Source organism: Trichechus manatus, unplaced genomic scaffold (assembly GCF_000243295.1).
Source record: "Trichechus manatus latirostris isolate Lorelei unplaced genomic scaffold, TriManLat1.0 scaffold00057, whole genome shotgun sequence".
Lineage (NCBI taxonomy): Eukaryota > Metazoa > Chordata > Mammalia > Sirenia > Trichechidae > Trichechus > Trichechus manatus.
The window spans coordinates 6107860-6126583 of record NW_004443993.1 but is presented as its reverse complement, the minus strand read 5'-3'; the positions used below and the strand labels follow the sequence as shown (position 1 = coordinate 6126583).

The window sequence follows — 18724 nt, the reverse complement described above, 5'->3', positions numbered from 1 at the left end:
CCACTGTGTCAATCCATCTCGTTGAGGGTCTTCCTCTTTTTTGCTGACCCTCTACTTTACCAAGCATGATGTCCTTCTCCAGGGACTGGACCCTCGTGATAACATGTCCAAAGTATGTGAGATGAAGTCTCACCATCATCGCTGCTAAGGAGCATTCTGGTTGTACTTCTTCCAAGACAGATTTATTAGTTCTTTTGGCAGTCCGTGGTATATTCAATATTCTTCGCCAACACCGTAATTCAGAGGCATCAGTTCTTCTTTGGTCTCCCTTATTCATTGTCCAGCTTTCACATGCATGTAAGGCAATTCAAAACACCATGGCTTGGGTCAGGCACACATTAGTCGTCAAAGTGACATCTGCTTTTTATCACTTTAAAGAGATCTTTTACAGCAGATTTGCTCAATGCAGTGCGTCTTTTGATTTCTTGACTGCTGCTTCCATGGCGTTGATTGTGGATCCAAGTAAAATGAAATCCTTCACAACTTCAATCTTTCCTCCATTTGTCATGATGTTGCTTATTGGTCCACTTGTGAGGATTTTTGTTTTCTTTATGTTGAGGTGTAATCCGTACTCAGTTCCTCCTTGGTCTTCTTTCTTTACTGTCCAGCTTTTGCATGCATATGAGGCAATTGAAAATACCATGGCTTGGGTCAAGCAAACTGACAGACAAGTGGTGGGCAGGGTTCCTATGTCACAGGAAATGTGTGTTTGTAGTGAAAACACACTCTCCCTCTTTCTGTCTTTCTTCCTGCACCCTAATTTCTCTCTGGTGTGAGCAGGTTTGTTGTGACCCGAGCAGGCTTTTTGAGCACATGCTGGTTGGAGACCTCAGGTCTTCTCCCCAGGGGAACCTTAGCTCAGAGTCCCCAGAATGTCCTGGGGGCCAGGCTCACCTGATGGCTGATCCCCTCCCCAGACATCGACGAGTGCGGGGAGATCCCCACCATCTGTGCCTACGGTGTCTGCATCAACCAGATCGGGAGTTTCCGCTGCGAGTGCCCTATGGGCTTCAACTACAACAGCGTCCTGCTGGTCTGCGAAGGTGCCACCCCACCCCTCTGTCTTAGCCCTACTCCCACCCCACCTCAGGAATCTGTCCCAACCCCTATGGGGATCTGGGTCGAACGCTGGTCCCCCACTGTGCTCTCTGGGCAAGTCACTTAAATTCTGTGAGCCTCAGTTTCCCCATCTGTATAATGGGGCTAACTCCTTTCCATGACCCTCCATCCAGTTCTGGCTGTTTGTGGAAAGACCACCCACTCTGAAATCAGGGGGCTAGGTCTGGGGTGGCAGCGAGGCTTCTCCTTCACCCCGTGCTCCCTCATTCACCATATTCTCCAGACATGGATGAGTGTGCCGGTGGGGAGAGTCCCTGCCAGCAGAACACCGACTGCATCAACATCCCGGGCAGCTACCACTGTGAGTGCACCCGCGGCTACAGGCTGTCACCCAGCGGGGCCTGTGTGGGTGAGTGGGGCCCCTGGGGAGGGCACGGGGTGGGGAGGTGAGGTGACAGGATACAGGACAGAGCCCGGCTCTGCCACCTGCTGTGACTTGGGGAGGCACCGCTCTGCCCAGGCTCACTACTCGCTCCCTCGTCTGCACTGTGGAGTGTTGCCAAGAGCCCCTGCTTATACGGCAGTGGAGAGGATGGCCTGAGAAGGGACGTGGATCAGCACATGTGCAGACCAGTCCAGGGAGGCTGAGCTCACCCACCTCTGATGCCAAATGTGGTGGATGATAAATCCCCTCCACACACCACTGCGTGCTGTGTAAATCTCAGCTTCCCTCCCCTGGTCTGCCAGACCCCTGCTGCCAGCACAACCCTTTCTCTCTCACCCTATTCACACAGGGCCAGGTCAGCAGGCACCGGCCCCTTCTCTGTCTCATCCCCATCACCCGGGGCCAGGTCAGCAGGCACCCGCCCCTTCTCTCTCTCATCCCTGTTCACCTGGGGCCAGGTCAGCAGCACCAGCCCCTGCTCTCTTTCTTTGGTCTGATATTTCGTTGCAGTGACTCACAAACTCCAGGGAAAGGACTGTACTTAATACAGCGGGAAAAAGGATATAGACATGTAGGGCGAGGCCCAGGAGGGGTCAACACCGAGCTTCCATGCCCCTTGGGGCCAATCTTACCCTCCTGAGAGCAGCTGTTCGCTCTCTCCACCCAGGAAGCTCCATTGAGCCTCGTCTCCCAAGGCCTTTGTCGGCCTCCCACATCCTATGATAGATGACATCGTGCCTCCTGAGGCTTAGTCAGCATCGGGCCGCAGGTGGTCTCTCCTGGCCTGGTCAGCCCCCACTCACTGGCCTCAGGTGTGCTCCGCTTTCAGGAACCAGGACCAAAGGCCACACTGTTGACTGCAAGGGGGTTCCACACCTCATGGCGTGCTGCAGCCTGGGGCCCCGGCAGCTTTAGTGGAGGTTTCTAGGCAAGCTTATGCTTCCCCTTCCACAGCGTGGGAGGGGACAGAGCAACACTGGGGGATGAGAAATGGGGGCCTGGTAACAGCACACTGCCTCCCCGTAGGGCGGAACGAGTGTCGGGAGATCCCCAATGTCTGTAGCCATGGCGACTGTGTGGACACAGAAGGCAGCTACGTGTGCCTGTGTCACCATGGCTTCCAGACCTCAGCAGACCAGACCATGTGCATGGGTGAGCACCCCTCTAGCTCCGTTCTCTCAGGCCGGGCACCCTTGGGTGAGGGGTCTGGGGTCTGCATTTCCCTGGGGGGCAGACTGCTTCTGTCATCCCAGTGGACAGACACCTGGTTTGAGTCCTGGCACTAAGACCTTGGGTATAAATAACTAATTTGCCTCCCTCTGCATCAGTTTTCCCATCTGTAAAATGGGGGTGATAAATACTACCAAGGGTACTTCCCAGCCATCACCCCCAGGGATCACTGCCCATCCATGTGGATGGGACGAGGTGCAGGGAGGTGGGCTCGGTCCAGCCAGCCCCGACTCCCTGAGCCCCACCCCCGACGCTCTTGGTGGACTGAGTGGGGCCTGGGGGCTTTGCTCTGGGTAGATGTCAATGAGTGTGACCAGCAACGGTGTGGAAACGGGACCTGCAAGAACAGCGTCGGCTCCTACCACTGCCTCTGCTTCCCCGGCTTCGCGGCAACGCACCATGGGGATTGCCTGGGTGAGCTGGCAGGGCTGGTGGCCAGGCCTCAGTGGTCCCCACTGGGAAATGGGTCCGTGGCCTAAGGGCACCCCTCTGCAATAAAGGCACTCCCCCTAGGTTTCCCTTCAGAGAAATAGCCACAGGGGCCGAGGTTCCCTCTGAAAAAGCCCCAGAGTCCTCCATACCAAGTCCTTCAGTTGAGGGGATGTGGGCGGGTCGTTGTCAGAGTTTACACTGAGGCTGATGGGGAGAGATGACATTGCAGAGAGGGAGGTGACAAAATGAGGCAAGAGCTGAGTGATGTGAAGCTGCTGTTTGGGATGGTGCTTAAAAGCATGGACTCTGAGTCAGGCAGCAGGGGTTCAAATCCCAGCATTGCCACCTACCAGCTGTGTGACCCTAGACAAGTCATTTAACCTCTCGGTGCCTCAGTGTCCTCATCTGTAAAATGGGGGTTAATAGTACTACCTATCCTATATAAAGCAGAGGGTCAGCAAAAAAGAGGAAGACCCTCAACAATGAGCTCAAGCATAACGATTGAGAGGATGGTGCAGGACCGGGCAGTTCCGTTCTGTTGTACATAGAGTTGCTATAAGTCAGAACCGACTCGACAACACCTAACAACAACATCCTATATTGAAGGAGACCTGGTGGCGCAATGGTTAAAGCACTCAGCTATTAATTGAAAGGTTGGTGGTTCGAACCCACCAGCCACTCCACAGGAGAAAGATGTGACAGTCTGCTTCCATAAAGATTACGGCCTTGGAAACCTTATGGGGTAGTTCTACTCTGTCGTAATAGGTCGCTATGGGTCCGAATCAACTTGATGACAATGGATTTTGGTTATCCTATATTGAGGGTGGAGCACTGGTGGCGCAGTGGTTGAGAACTCCACAACTAACCAAAAGATCGGGTCGACAGTTTGAAACCACAAGCAGCTCCTTGGAAACCCTAGGGGGCAGTTCTATTCTGTCCTACAGGGTCACTATGAGTCGGAATTGACTTGACAGCAGTGGGTTTTATATATATATATACATATGTGTATATATGTGTGTGTGTGTATATGTATATGTATATATACACACTCATATATACACATATGTGTATATATATATACGGAGAGAGAGAGAGAGAGAGCAATGGTGATTCAGTTGTAGAATTCTTGCCTTTCATGCAGGAGACATGTTTGATTCCCGGCCAGTGCACTTCATGCACAGCCACCCCTCATCTGTCAGTGGAGACCTGCGTGTTGCTATAATGCCAAACAAATTTCAGCAGAGCTTCCAGACTAAGACAGACTAGGGAGAAAGGCCTGGTGGTTGACTTCTGGAGATCAGCTCAAAAAACCCACAACACTTTGATCTGCAGCCGATCATGGGGATGGCGCAGGACCAGGCAGCATTTTGTTCCATTGTGCATGGGGTCTCCATGAGTCAGGGGCTGACTTGACAGCAGCTAACAGCAACAACCTTATATTAACAGCAGACCAAGTAGACTTCTGAACAAGAAATATTACCAGAGATGAAGAGAGACATTATATAATGATTAAGGGGTGAATTCTCCAAGAAGACGTAACAGTCATCAATGCATGTACATGTAACAACAGAGCTTCAAAATATATGAAGCAAAAACTAACAGAAATGGTAAGAGAAATAGATTCACAATTATAGTTGAAGTCTTCAACACTTCTATCTCAATAATAGAGAAAACAAGTAGAAAGAACACCAGTAAGGATATAGAAGACCTGAATAACACTTTTAACCACCTAGACCCCATTGATATTTGTAGAACATTCCACCTAACAATAGCAGGATATATATTCTTGTCATGTGCTTATGGAAATTCAATAAACAGCATATTCTGGGCCAGAAAATAGACCTTAACAAATTTAAAAGAACTGAAGTCAATTACAGGAAGATATCCAGAAAAATCCCCAACTATTTGGAAATTAATCAGTTACCATCAAGTCAACTCCAACTCATAGTGACCCTGTGTGTGTCAGAGTAGAACTATGCTCCATAAGGTTTTCCATGGCTGATCCTTGGGAAGTAGGTGGCCAGGGCTTTCTTCCGAAGTGTCTCTAGGTAGACTTGAACTTCCAACCTCTCAGTTAACAGCTGAGCGCATAACTGTTTACACCACCCAGGGACCCTGGAAATTAAACAGCATATTTGTAAATAACCCATAGGGCAAAGAGGAAATCATAAGGGAAATTAGAAAACATTTTTAATTAAATGAAAACACAACCTATGAAAATTTGTAGGCTGCAGCTAAGGGAGTACTTAGAGGCAAATTCATAGCATCAAATGCCTATATTAGAAAATATCAATACTTAGATAGTTGGAAGACTAAATGAGATAATATACAGAGCCTGGCACACGAGTGCTCAGTCCGTTCAGGCTCTGTGGGTAACCCCAGGCTTCCCATCTCCCCTTTTGCAGATGTGGATGAGTGCACCACCCTGGTAGGGCAGGTATGCCGATTTGGCCAGTGCCTCAACACAGCCGGCTCCTTCCACTGCCTCTGCCAGGATGGCTTTGAGCTTATGGCTGATGGGAAAAACTGCATGGGTGAGTCTCTGCATGGTGCTGGGAGGCCACCCCACCTAGCCCCTGCTCCAGGTTGACCTGTGGTTGGTGCTTCTGAGTAAGTATGGTTCAGTTTAAGAACCATGTCTTTATTTGAAGGTATAAGAGGAAAACAAAGTCAACACATCACACCCATGTTCTGTGGTTTTGTGGTTTAGGGTGAAGCTGTCTTGAAAATCTTAAGTTTTCTGGAGTAAGGAATAGTTGAGGTGCTAAGTAGATACCAGGGAAACTGGGAAAGGGTCTATAAGTGGCTTGAGATTAACACCCTTGCTCCCTCTTCCTCCTGGACACCACTTAGCTCCACCTGTAACCACAAGGGTCCAGATAATTCTTCCCTAACTGTTGCTGCTTTCTTGGGTCTCAGCCCTTCCCCTGGAGCCAGAGCTGCCACTGGGAGGGCTTGTTCTGGGGCCCTTGGCCAACATGCAGTGTCCACAGGTGCTGGTCTCAGTCCAAGAGCCCCCTGCCCCCTGGCTGGCGCTAGGACCCCCTCCTTCTCCTCCACAGACATCAATGAGTGTCACAGCCTGGCGGGGACCTGTCTGCCGGGAACTTGCCAGAACCTTGAGGGCTCCTTCCGCTGCATCTGCCCCCCCGGCTTCCAGGTGCAAAGTGACCACTGTGTCGGTGAGTGTCTCTGGGGCCAGGAAGATGCCTCTGGGCCTCTGTTTCCCCATCTGTAAAATGGGAATACCAGTTGGGTCATGGAGAGGGTGGAGATGCACTCAGCATAGCACCAGGCATAGCTCCATATGCCGTTATTGCTATTATGATTGCTTTTGGACTCCCAGGTCAGCGCTCTCTCTCCGAGGCCACAAATGTCCTCATGAACCCTATAAAATCGGTGTAGGTGGGGTCTCACCTCACCTCCGAGCATCCAAACATAGAATTCCTCACTCGGTCAGTGGTGGTCGAGGTTTTGAGAGATAGAGTTGAAAGAAGCATCTCTCTCACTGCTGGCTGTGTGACCTTGGGCCAGTTGTAGCCTCAGTTTACTCGTCTGTACAGTGGGGAAGCTGATAACAGGTTGGTGATGACATGAATCAGCATGAGGTAGCACAGCCCAGGGTCTGGCACACAAGAAGTGCTCAGTCATTGTTTGTGTGGCTACTTGTCACAGTGCTGACAGTGAGAGGAGCCACTGGGGGAATCTGAGTCTTTGAAAACCATCTGCACAGAGTGGACTGCCCCCTTTCTTCTCAGCCTTTGAGTTCCTGTCATGGTTGGTTAAGCTCTGTGGATAGAAGATACCAGAGAGACACGAGTGTCACAGAGACTCCTGCCAGTCCTGGCCAAAGGCTGGCCTGTCAGCTTTGCAGAGCCAGGCACACTGACCAGAGAGTGGTCACATTGAATTGACAGAGCCCACACAGCAGACCCTCAAGCAGCCCTCCTCCTAGGCTAGCCTTGTACACTTGTACCAGTCTGGGCTGGTCTCCAGTTTAGGCTAACTGCATCCATCTGGGCTAGCCTCATACAGTCTGGGCTAACCTGGACCAGTCTGGCCTGCCCTCATCTAGTCCAGTCTTTCATCTGGGCTAGCCTCATATAATCTGGGCTAACCTGGACCAGTCCCTCTGGACTTCCTCTGAGCCAGTCTTTCATCTGGGCTAGCCTCGTACAACCTGGGCTAGAGTGGTCTGGCCTGACCTCATCTATTTTATTCTTTGATCTGGGCTATCCTCAAACAGCCTGGGCTAACCTGGACCAGTCGGCCTGCTCTCCTATGTAGACTAATAGGAGGCTAGCCTCATAGTCTGGGCTAGCCTCATACAATCTAGGCTAACTTGGACTGATCTGGCTTGACTTGCTCTGGTCCAGTATTTCTTTTAGTCTAGCCTTGTACAGTCTGGGCTAATCAGGACTGGTCTGGCTTGACTTCCTCTGGTACGGTCTTTCACCTGGGCTAGGATGGAAAGTGTGGGCTGGAGTTGTCAGGCCTGACCTCTGCCAGTCCCATGGGTCAAAGATCTTCCATCCGGGCAAGCCTCGCATAGCCTGGGCTAAACTGGACCAATCTGACCTGCCCTTCTCTGGTGTAGTCATCCACCTGGGCTAGTCTCATAAAGTCTGGGCTAACCTGGACCAGTCTGGCCTCCCCTCCTCTAGTCTAATCCATCTGGGCTAGCCTAGTACAATCTGGGCTAACCTCATCCAGTATAGGCTACATTTATCCAGTCTCAGTTAACTTGGTACAATTTTAGTCTCTAAGGATGGACTTTCCCTGACCATGGCCCCAGATCCTGGAGGCGCCTTCTAGGAAAGACCCCCCGCACTGCCCACCTAGTGCTCTGGGGACCCCTGCCCTCCCTGGCTGGGCCCCCCAGCAGAGGCGCTGCTTTACCTGCTGAGGAGGGTGTGGTCCCACCTGGCTCCTGTCCCTGCCCCTCCAGACATCGACGAGTGCTCAGAGGAGCCCAACCTCTGTGTCTTTGGCACCTGCATTAACAGTCCTGGAAGCTTCCAGTGCCTCTGCCCGGCCGGCTTCATCCTCTCTGACAACAGGCGCCATTGCTTTGGTGAGTCTGGGGCCCAGGGAGCATGCAGCGCCTGGGGAAGAGGCTGGGAGGTGGGGCAGGAAGTCAGGGTCTTAATCACCCAGAAAAAGAGGCTGAGGTTTCTTGTCTGAAACTCCAGAAGTCTGACCAGGGAGCGATGTTTCTCTGTGTTGGTGGTGGTTAGGCTAGTCCAGGAGTCCCCGGGTGATGCAAACTGTTAACATGCTCAGCTGCTAACCAAAGGTTTGGCTGTTTGAGCCCACCCAGAGGCACCTTGGAAGAAAGGCCTGGTGATCTACTTCTGAAAAATCAGCCATTGGAAGCCCTATGAAGCATAGTTCTACTCTGACACACATGGGGGTGCCAAGAATGGGGGTTGACTCAACAGCAACTGGATTTTTAATGTTAGTCCAAGCACGCTTTTGCCCAGACAGATCACTTCTACAGAGGGCTAACCTGGTCCCTCCTGGGCTGGGCTGGCCCACTGGCTTAGGTTGTCCTGTAGGAACCATCATTGTCCTGTCCGGCTAGTCTAGTCCAGTCTGAGCTAACCTAGGCCACTCTGGGATGGCTTCTTCTCAGCTTGGCTAGCCTTGTCCAGAGTGGGCTAGCCTCAGGTAATCTGAGCCAGCCTCTTCTCTCACAGGTTAGGGGCATTGAGGATGAGGGCAGGGGCCTGTGGGTCAATTCAACTTATGTTTGTTGTTTGGGGGGCCATTGTGGGGGTTGGGGTGAGCCAAATGCCAGCCTACCCTTGAGGACGTCTCGGGCTGAAGGGAGTCTGGGGCTGGGGATCAGCAAGGAGGATTTGGAGTCTGAAGTCCAGGATCCTCTGGATCTCTGGAATCTGTCACTTTGCCTCTCCAGCAAGGGGCTTCTGATCCAAAAATAATGTGGCCAAGTTTGACCCCTTCTCCCTGGCAGGGGGGCACCCCCCATAGCCGTGAAGGTGGGCAGTACATGGCTGGGAGGGATTCCCAGAGGTCCAGCAAAAGCCCCAGGGCTGACCCTCATTGGCCCAGTGTGGGTCACCAATCCTCATGGCCAGAGGCCTGGAGAGTTCTGATTGGCTGCTGGTGGGTCAGCACCACCCACTCCCAGGGACTGGGGTAGGGGAGGTGCACTGGGCAGGCAGCCCCGCTGATGGCTAGTACAGCGTTTGTCTAGCAAGAAACTCACTCATTTATTCACTCGCTCATTTATTCCTTCTCATTCATTCATTCACTCACTAATGCATTTGCACCCTCATTTATTCATTTGCATTCATTTGATCACTCATTCATTTACTCATTCATTCATTCATTCACTCATTCATTCATTCATTCCCTCCCTCATTCACACATTCATTCTCTCATCCTACAGACATGCGGCGGAGCTTCTGCTTCACCCGTTTCCAGGGTGGAAAGTGCTCAACGCCCAAAGCTTTCAACACCACCAAGGCCCGGTGCTGCTGCAGCAAGCGGCCTGGCGAGGGCTGGGGGGACCCCTGCGAGCTGTGTCCCCAGGAGGGCAGTGGTGAGCGCCCCTGTGAGGGCAGAGCTGACTGTGGTTCTGCCTGCTGGCCTCCGTTGGTGCTCCCCTCCCCATGGGGGCTGCACCTGGCTCCTGACCGCCACTCCCCACCCCTCCCCTGTGTCCAGCTATCTTCCAGGAACTGTGCCCCTTTGGTCATGGGGCAGTGCCCAGCCTGGATGACTCTCGAGAAGGTGAGCCCCTCACCCATGTGCTAAGAGTCCCCTGTGCCACCCACACCCTGTCCTTTCCCACTCTGCTTGTGTCCCCAAGTTCCAGGCACCCTCCAAGACCAATGGGTGGCTCTCAGGGCTGCCCTGGACCCTACTGGCCTGGGGCCTGGGGCTTCATTCCCCGAGAGGGAGGAGGCTGGACCCTTGCATGTGATAGACGCCCACCCTGCCTGCCTACAACCCATGCTGCCCACAGACGTGGACGAGTGTGTGGAGAGCCCCAGCATCTGCTCTAACGGCCTCTGCGTCAACACCGACGGCTCCTTCCGCTGTGAGTGCCCCTTTGGCTACAGCCTGGACTTTACCGGCATCAGCTGTATGGGTGAGTGAGCCCGCCCAGCCCCTCCAGGGGAGGGAGGAACAGGGGAGCAGGACAGACAGCCCTGAGGTCAGGAGCCTTCCCTCACCCACGCTTACTCTCCCATTCACTCATTCCTTCCCTCCTTCATTCACTCACTCTTTCACTCACTCATTCACTCATTCATTCATACACTCGTTTCTTTCTCATTCATTCATTCACTTATCAGTTATTCATTCACTCACTAACACTCATTCACCCATCATTCATTTATTCACTCCTTCATTCACTCATACTAATTCATTCACTCATTTGTTCTCTCACTTGTTCATTCATGCATTCATTCATTCATTCATTCATCCCCCACTCATTACTCATTCACTCATCCAGTCACTTATTTACTCCTTTTCTCATTCATACATTCACTCAATTATTTCTTCTCAAATTCATCATTCACTCCTTCAGTCACTTATTCATTTGCTTGCTCTCATTCATTCATTCACCCACTCACTCATTCATTCATCAACTCATGTATGCACTCACTCATTCAGTCACATACTCATCATTCTTTAGTCGAACATGTACCAGCATGCCTGCCTTGCACCCTGCCTAGAGATGACCTAGCTCTGGCCCAGTCCTGTCTGTGGCATCAGCGGGGAGGTGGACAGGATAGCAGTGAGGATGGGGGGCACTCTGCAGGCACTGACCACCCTTGCCCCCACCCCAGACACAGACGAGTGCTCCATCGGGCACCCCTGTGGGGAAGGCACGTGCACCAATGTCATAGGAGGCTTCGAGTGCGCCTGCGCTGACGGCTTTGAGCCTGGCCCCATGATGACCTGTGAGGGTACGGCCTGCCTGCTAGGGCCTGTGCTGGGTGCTGGGGTGCCGGGGGTACCTGGGGGCAGAAGGGTGTCCCACAGGCAGATCCTGCCTAGCCAATGCCTCCGCCGGCCTCCTCAGATGTTGACGAGTGCACCTTGAACCCCCTGCTCTGTGCCTTCCGCTGCCATAACACCGAGGGCTCCTACACGTGCACCTGCCCAGCTGGCTACGCCCTGCGGGAGGACGGAGCCATGTGCCGAGGTGGGCAGGCAGGTGGGCGATGGGCAGGGCCAGCCTGGGGTTCCCACCCTGGGCCCTGAGACCCCCATGCAAACACCATAGGTCAGCATGGTGGGCCCCAGAGTCACACAGACCTAGGGGTGATCCCAGCTTCTCCACTTCCTGTCTGTGACTCAGGGAATAAGAATCTGTGCCTCCAGGGGTGGCAACGAGCAGTCAGTGATGGGGGGGCGCTGAGCTGAGTGAGCCTGCAGCAGTCGTTGTCAGCTGCCATCGAGTCGGCCCCCAACTCATGGTGCCCCCGTGCACAGTGCAGCCAAACAAAATGTTGCCCAGTCCCGCACCATCCCCATGATCAGTTGCAGATTGAACAGTTGTGCTCCATGGCGTTTTGTTGTTGTTGTTGTTGAGAATGTACACAACAGCACGTATACCGATTGAACAATTTCTGTGTGTACAATTCAGTGACGTTGATGAGAAGATCCATAGGGTTTTCACTGGCTGATTTTTAGGAGTCAATCACCAGGCCTTTCTTCCTAGTCCATCTTAGTCTGGAAGCTCCGCTGAAACCTGTTTAGCATCACAGCAACATGCAAGCCTCCCCTGATAGATGGGTGGTGGCTACACATGAGCTGCATTGGGCAGGAATTGAACCTGGGCCTACCACACGGAAGGCAAGAATTTTTATCACTGAACCAACACGGCCCCCACTGAGCCTGCGGTATATGCTCGGTTATGAGTTGTGGTTCTGTTTTGTAGTGAGTTTGAGGGATTTTGAGGCTGATCAAGGAAAGAGATATGACCACTAGGCTAACATTGCACAGCAAGCTATTTATTGGGGACGACGCACTGATGGCCACAACGGGCGGGGGTTCCCGCATAGCAGGAGGTTACCCAGGGGCAAGGCGGGGGAGAATATGAAAACCCTGGAAAGATAGGGGAGTCCCTGGGTCAGAGAGCTCTGAAGACAGCAGCACCTTAGGGCCTTATAACTGTGGAGTTTTATCTTACCTAAGGAGCTCTGCTCAATGATAAGTTGTTTTTTGCCAATGCCTTCAGTGCAGCTTGGATTTCTTCTTCAATACCATCGGGTGTTGATCACAAGCTACCTCCTGAAATGGTTGAACGCAACCGATTCTTTTTGGTGCAGTGACACTGTGTATTCCTTCCATCTGCTTTGGATGCTTCCTGCATCATTCAATATTTTGTCCATAGGATCCTCCAAAATTGCAAGTCAAGGCTTGAATTTTTTCTTCAGTTCTTTCAACTTGAGAAGTGCCGAGCGTGTTCTTCCCTTTCAGTTTTCTAACTCCAGGTCTTTGCATATTTCGTTATAACACTTTACTTTGTCTTCTCAAGCTGCCCTTTGAAATCTTCTGGTCAGCTGCTTTACTTCATTTCTTCCGTTCACTTTAGCTACTCTATGTTCAAGAGCAAGTTTCAGAGTCTCTTCTGACATCCATTTTGGTCTTTTCTTTCTTTCCTGTTTTTTAAATGGCCTTTTGCTTTCTTCTGTATGGTGTCCTTGATGTCATCCCACAACTCGTCTGGTCTTCGGTCATTAGTGTTCAATACATCAAATCTGTTCTTGAGATCGTCTCGAGATTGAGGTAGGATATACTCAAGGCCATATATTGGCTCTAATGGATTTGTTTTAAGTTCAGCTTCAGCTTGAACTTGCATATGAGCAATTGATGATCTGTTCTGCAGTCAGCCTCCTAGCCTGGTTCTGACTGGTGATATTGAGCTTTTCCATCGTCTCTTTCCATAGATGTAGTCAATATGATTCCTGCGTTTTCCATCCGGTGAGGTCCACGTGTATAGTCATTGTTTATGTTGTTGGAAAAAGGTGTTTGCAATGAAGAAGTCATTGGTCTTGCAGAATTCTATCATGTGATCTCCTGTGTCATTTCTGTCACCAAGGCCATATTTTCCAAGTACTGATCCTTCTTCGTTTCCAACTTTCACATTCTAATCACCACTAATGATCAATGCATCTTGATTGCATGTTTGATCAATTTCAGACTGTAGAAGCTGGTAAAAATCTTCACTTTCCTCATCTTTGGCATTAGTGGTTGGTGTGTTAAATTTGAATAATAGTCACATTAACTGGTCTTTCTTATAGGCGTATGGATATTATCCTATCACTGACAGCGTTGTCCTTCAGGATAGATCTTGAAGTGTTCTTTTTGATGATGAACGCAATGCCATTCCTCTTCAAGTTGTCATTCCTGGCAGAGTAGACCATATAACTGTCTGACTCAAAATGGCCAATACCAGTCCATTTCAGCTCACCAATACCTAGGATATCAATCTTTATACATTCCATTTCATTTTTGACGACTTCCAGTTTTCCTCATAGCAAGGAAAATATAGGGTCGCTGTGAGTCAGAATCGACTCAATGGCAACAGGTATGGTTTTAAGGAGCCCCTAGTGGCACAGTGGTTAAAGCAATCGACTGCAAACCAAAAGATCGGCGATTCGAAACCATCAGCAGCTCCGTGGGAGAAAGATGTGGCCGTCTGCTTCCAGAGAGATTTAACAGCCTTGGCAACTCTATGGGGCCCTATGAGTTGGAATTGACTCGATGACAGTGGTTCTTTGGGGGTGTCCAATTTTCCTAGATTCATACTTCGTACATTCCACATTCCAATTATTAATGGATGTTTGCAGCTGTTTCTTCTGATTTTGAGCCGTGCCACATCAGCAGGTGAAGGTCCCAAAAGCTTGACTCCATCCACGTCATTAAGGTTGACTTTACTTTGAGGAGGCAGCTCTTCCCCAGTCATCTTTTGAGTGCCTTCCATCCTGAGAGGCTCATCTTCTGGCACTATATCAGACCGTGTTCCACTGCTATTCATAAGGTTTTCACTGGCCAGTTTTTTCAGAAATAGACTGCCAGGTACTTCTTCCTAGTGTTTCTTAGTCTGGAAGCTCAGCTGAAACCTGTCCACCAAGGGTGACCCTGCTGGTGTTTGAAATACCGGTGGCATAGCTTCCAGCATCACAGCAACACGCGAGCCACCACAGTACGACAAACTGACAGACACGTGATGGTCTCGACAGCAACAGGTTTGGTCTGGGTTTTATCTTATCTAGGGCTAGCAGGGAGTCCCCGGGTAGTTGGTGGTTCAAGTCCACCCAGAGTCACCTTGAAAGAAAGGAACTGGTGGTCTGCTTCCAAAAATCAGCCACTGAAAACCTTATGGAGCACAATTCTGCCCAACAACCGTTGAGTCGATTCTGACTCCTAGTGACCCTGTAGGACAGAGTAGAACTGCACCATAGGGTTTCCAAGGCCAGAAATCTTTATGGAAGCAGTCAACTGGTGGATTTGAACTGCCAACCCATTGGTTAGCAGCCGAGCACTTAACCACTGTGCCACCAGAGCTCCTTCCAAAAGGTCACAACCATGAAAACCCTACGGAGCACAGTTCTACTCTGGCACACATGGGGTCTCTATGAGTTGGAGTCGACTCGACAGGTTTGGATGGCTAAGGCAGAGAAGTCTTGGGCTGGGACTTGGTCCTTCAAGGGCTGTTTCTGGTGAAATGTTCCACGGGCCATGGGGAAGGCCAGACAGACTCAGGGATGACCCCAGACCCTGGCATGGCCAGGGGATGTGGTGCTGGCGTCAGTCTTGACCCCCTTGGCTTCTCAAAGCCCTGGGGTAGGCTGGGCGGGGGCTGGTGGCTTCCTTCCCAGGGACAGGATCCAGTCCCCACAGCCCAGGCCACCATACGCTCATGGTTGTCTGCAGACGTGGACGAGTGTGCCGACGGCCAGCAGGACTGCCACGCCCGCGGCATGATGTGCAAGAACCTCATCGGCACCTTCGCGTGTGTCTGCCCGCCGGGCACGTGGCCCCAGCCCGGCTCCGAGGAGGGCTGCATAGGTACAGGCAGGCAGGAGTGTGGGCTCCCAGGCTGCAGGGATCCCCACAAAGCCGGGAGATCAGGGTGAGGGCCAGCAGGTAGACCCGAGGAAGACCTTCGTGGGCTCTGGCCTCCAGCTGGCCTGCCTGTCCCATCCCCTACCTGCCCTCCCCTCCAGATGAGGATGAATGCCATGCCCAGTCTGGCCTCTGTGCCCACGGCCGCTGTGTCAACACCATGGGAAGCTTCCGCTGTGACTGTGACGACGGCTTCCAGCCCAGCCCCTCCCTCACTGAATGCCGGGGTGAGCGTGGCCAGACTCAGGGCGCAGGCAGGGATGGGGTCTGGGGCACCGAGCAGACGTGGAGGGGGTGCTGAGCTTATCTGGACAGAAATCTCCACCCCCTACTCTCCCCTTCCATCCCTTCAGTCACACTCCTTGTAAGAGCTGACTGTGCCCCCTGACCCGGCTCCCGCGACTCCTCAGACCCCAGTGCAGGCCCTCCCCAGGCCCACCGCTTCCTGCGGGCTGAACCTGTGGGCGTCGCTCGGTGCTTGCCTGCTGGTACCATCCACCCTCGGAACTTGTCTGTCCCCCACACACACACACTTCAGTCCCCGACAACATCCACCCTCCCCCCGACCCCAGTGCAGCCCCTACCCCCACAGTTGCAGCCGCCATGTCTGTGCCCAGATCTGTGTCTGGCTGCCTCCTGGACACCCCCAGCCCCCAGACACAGCTCACCCCAAAGCAAGCTCAGCATCGACCCCAGCACCTCCCGGACACCCAAGCAGCCCCCTGGGCGTCACCAGTGGCATCTTCTGCCTCACCCCGAAGTCCAGTCTCCAGATCTGTCCTCCCCACTCCCACACATCCCTCTGCATCACCCCTCCACCTTGTCCCCACTGGTCCATCCAGGGCACTGCCCCCATAGCCCCCTCCCTGATGTCCCCTGGCCCACCTGTTCTCTCTGGGATCAAAGGGCGGCCATGCTTTCTCGTCAGGAAGACATCAGTCTCCGTGGCCAGGGGCTTGCTCGTCCCTCATCTCTGGGTCTGCAGGTCCTGCCACATCCCAGCCCAGGGAGGGTGTCTAGCAGTGTCAGGCACGTGATGACTCGCACGATTCCGCCCCATGCACACTCACGGGCGCGTCAGAGACGTCTGAGAGCCCGGGGTGTGGGTGCCTGATTGCATGGTCCTCATGCACCACCCCCGCCACCCCCTCCCACCACTCTCTGCAGACACCCGGCGCGGCCCCTGCTTCTCCGAGGTGCTGCAGGCGGTGTGCCAGGCGCCCTCAAGCAATGGTGAGGTGGTCGGCAGGGCGGAGTGCTGCTGCGTGGGGGGCCGCGGCTGGGGGCCCCACTGTGAGCTCTGTCCCCTGCCTGGCACCTCCGCCTACAGGAAGCTGTGCCCCCACGGCTTGGGCTACACCGCCGAGGGCCGAGGTGGGTGCCCACCCCTGCCCTGGAGCTGAGGACGGGGAGTTTGGTCACAGTTGCGTGTCTGTGCCCCCACAGGTGTTAAGAGTGTGTGGGCCAATGTGTGTGTGTGAGCTTAAAATGAGTGTGTGTCTGTGTGCTAGTGGGTGTGTGAACCAGTAAGTGTGTGTCTGTGTAGACTCAGTGTCTGGCCAGCTGTAGGAAGTGTGCAAGACAATGGATGTGTGTTCTCCGCGTGTGTGAGCTTGTTAATGAGTGTGTCTGTGTGCTAGTGAGCGTGACAGCGTGTGAGGCAGTGTGTGTTCTCTGTGTGTGAACTTCTGAATCAGTGTGTGTGTGTGGCAGTGAACATGTGAAGGTATGTGAGCTGGTGTGTTCTCTGAGGCTCTAATGAGCGTGTGTTCTCTGTGTGTGCATACTTCCTGAGTATACGCTAGTGTGTACATGTGAGCCAGTGTGTGTGCTTTTTGTGTACAAACTTGGTAATGAGTGTGTGCTAGCGAGTATGTAAAGGATGAGTTAACATGTTGTGTGAGCTTGTTAATGTGTGTATGTGCTGGTGAGTGTGTGAAAATGGGCAAACTGGTGTGTGTGCTATGAGAACTTGTTAATAAGCATGTCTGTGTGCCAGCAAGCATGTGTGTGAGCTAGTTTGTGTTCTGTGTGTGTGCAAGCTTGTTAATGAGTGTGTCAGTGAGCATGTGAACGTGTGAGCTGGTGTGTTCTCTGTGCAGACTTACTGAGTATATGCTAGTGAGTGTGTAAATGTGTGAGCCAGTGTGTGCTCTATGTGTGAGCTTGTTAGTAAGCATGTGTCTGCGCTAGTGAGTGTGTGAGCCGGTATGTGCTCTCTGTGTTTGTAAGCTTGTTAATGAGTGTGCGCTAGTGAGCATGTATAAGTGTGTCAGTGTCTTCTTGTGTGTGAGCTTGTTAGTGAGTGTGCTGGTGAGCATGTGAAAGCATGTGAGCCAGTGCGTGTGCTCTGTGTGAGCTTGTTAATGAGTGTATCTGTGCCAGCAAGCATGTGTGAGCACGTGAACTAGTATGTTCCCTGTGCGCATGAGCCGATTAAGAAGTATGTGTACTTGTGAGTGTGTGAAAGTGTGTGAGCCAATGTGTTCTGTGCACAAACTTGTTAATGAGTGTTTGCTAGTGAGTGTGTGAAAGCGTGTGAGCTGGTGTGTGTTCTCTGTGCACAAGCTGGTTGATGCGTTGTGCTAAGGAGCGTGTAAAAGCGTATGAACCAGTGTGTTCTTTGTGAGCTTGTTCATGAGTGCATGCTAGTGAGGATGTAAAAGCCTGTGAACTCGTGTTTGTGAGCTTGTTGATGAGTGTGTGTGGGTGAGTGTGTAAAACCATGTGAACTAGTGTTTGTGAGCTTGTTGATGAGTGTGTGCAGGTGAGCATGTAAAAACATGTGAACTAGTGTTTCTTTGTGAGCTTGCTGATGAGTGTGTGCAGGTGAGGATGTAAAAGTGTGTGAACCAGTCTGTTCTTCGTGAGCTTGCTGATGCGTGTATCAGGTGAGCAAGTAAAAGCATGTAAGCTGCTTTGTGTTCTCCATGTGACTTTCCTAATGATCACGCGTCTGTGTTCTAGCAGTTGTTTGATAGCGTGTGAGCTAGTGTGTGTTCTCCATGTGTTTGAGCTTGTTAGTGTGTGTGTGCTGGTGAGTGTGCTCTGTGTGAAACTTGTTAATGATCACGTGTCTGTGTACCAGTAAGCGTGTATAGGCTTGTGAACCGGTATGTATTGTGTGAGAGCTTGTAAGGAGTGTACATCTGTGTGCCAATGTGTATGTGTGACTTCGTGTAAGCCATGGGTGTTCTCTGAGGCCACATCTGTTTGTGGACTAAAAGGTGGGTGAGAGATGTGAGCTGATGTGTGTGTTCTGTGTGCCTGAGCGTGTCTCTCCAAGTGTGTGCTTGTGAGCAAGTGTGAGTGCATCTGTGCATGTGAGTGCATGTGTTCGCCATGTGTGTGCAAGCTGCTAGTGAGCTTGTGTCTGTGCTGGGCATGTGAGCTGGTGTGTAGTCTTTGTACATGTGAGCTTGTTAGTGAGCATGTGTCTGCTGA

General features: G+C 52.0%; 1 protein-coding gene across 1 annotated transcript in view; it reads left to right on the top strand.

Moving 5' to 3' along the window:
* FBN3 (fibrillin 3) overlaps window positions 1–18724 on the top strand; it is a 76871-nt gene that overhangs the window by 44040 nt on the left and 14107 nt on the right. Inside the window, exons 41-55 of the mRNA XM_004378399.1 lie at window positions 918–1043; window positions 1343–1468; window positions 2531–2656; window positions 3032–3148; window positions 5572–5700; window positions 6229–6348; window positions 8115–8240; window positions 9582–9734; window positions 9860–9925; window positions 10161–10286; window positions 10990–11109; window positions 11226–11348; window positions 15089–15223; window positions 15382–15507; window positions 16448–16654. Coding sequence (XP_004378456.1) covers window positions 918–1043; window positions 1343–1468; window positions 2531–2656; window positions 3032–3148; window positions 5572–5700; window positions 6229–6348; window positions 8115–8240; window positions 9582–9734; window positions 9860–9925; window positions 10161–10286; window positions 10990–11109; window positions 11226–11348; window positions 15089–15223; window positions 15382–15507; window positions 16448–16654 — 1926 coding nt within the window. The remainder of the gene's footprint in view (window positions 1–917; window positions 1044–1342; window positions 1469–2530; window positions 2657–3031; window positions 3149–5571; window positions 5701–6228; window positions 6349–8114; window positions 8241–9581; window positions 9735–9859; window positions 9926–10160; window positions 10287–10989; window positions 11110–11225; window positions 11349–15088; window positions 15224–15381; window positions 15508–16447; window positions 16655–18724) is intronic.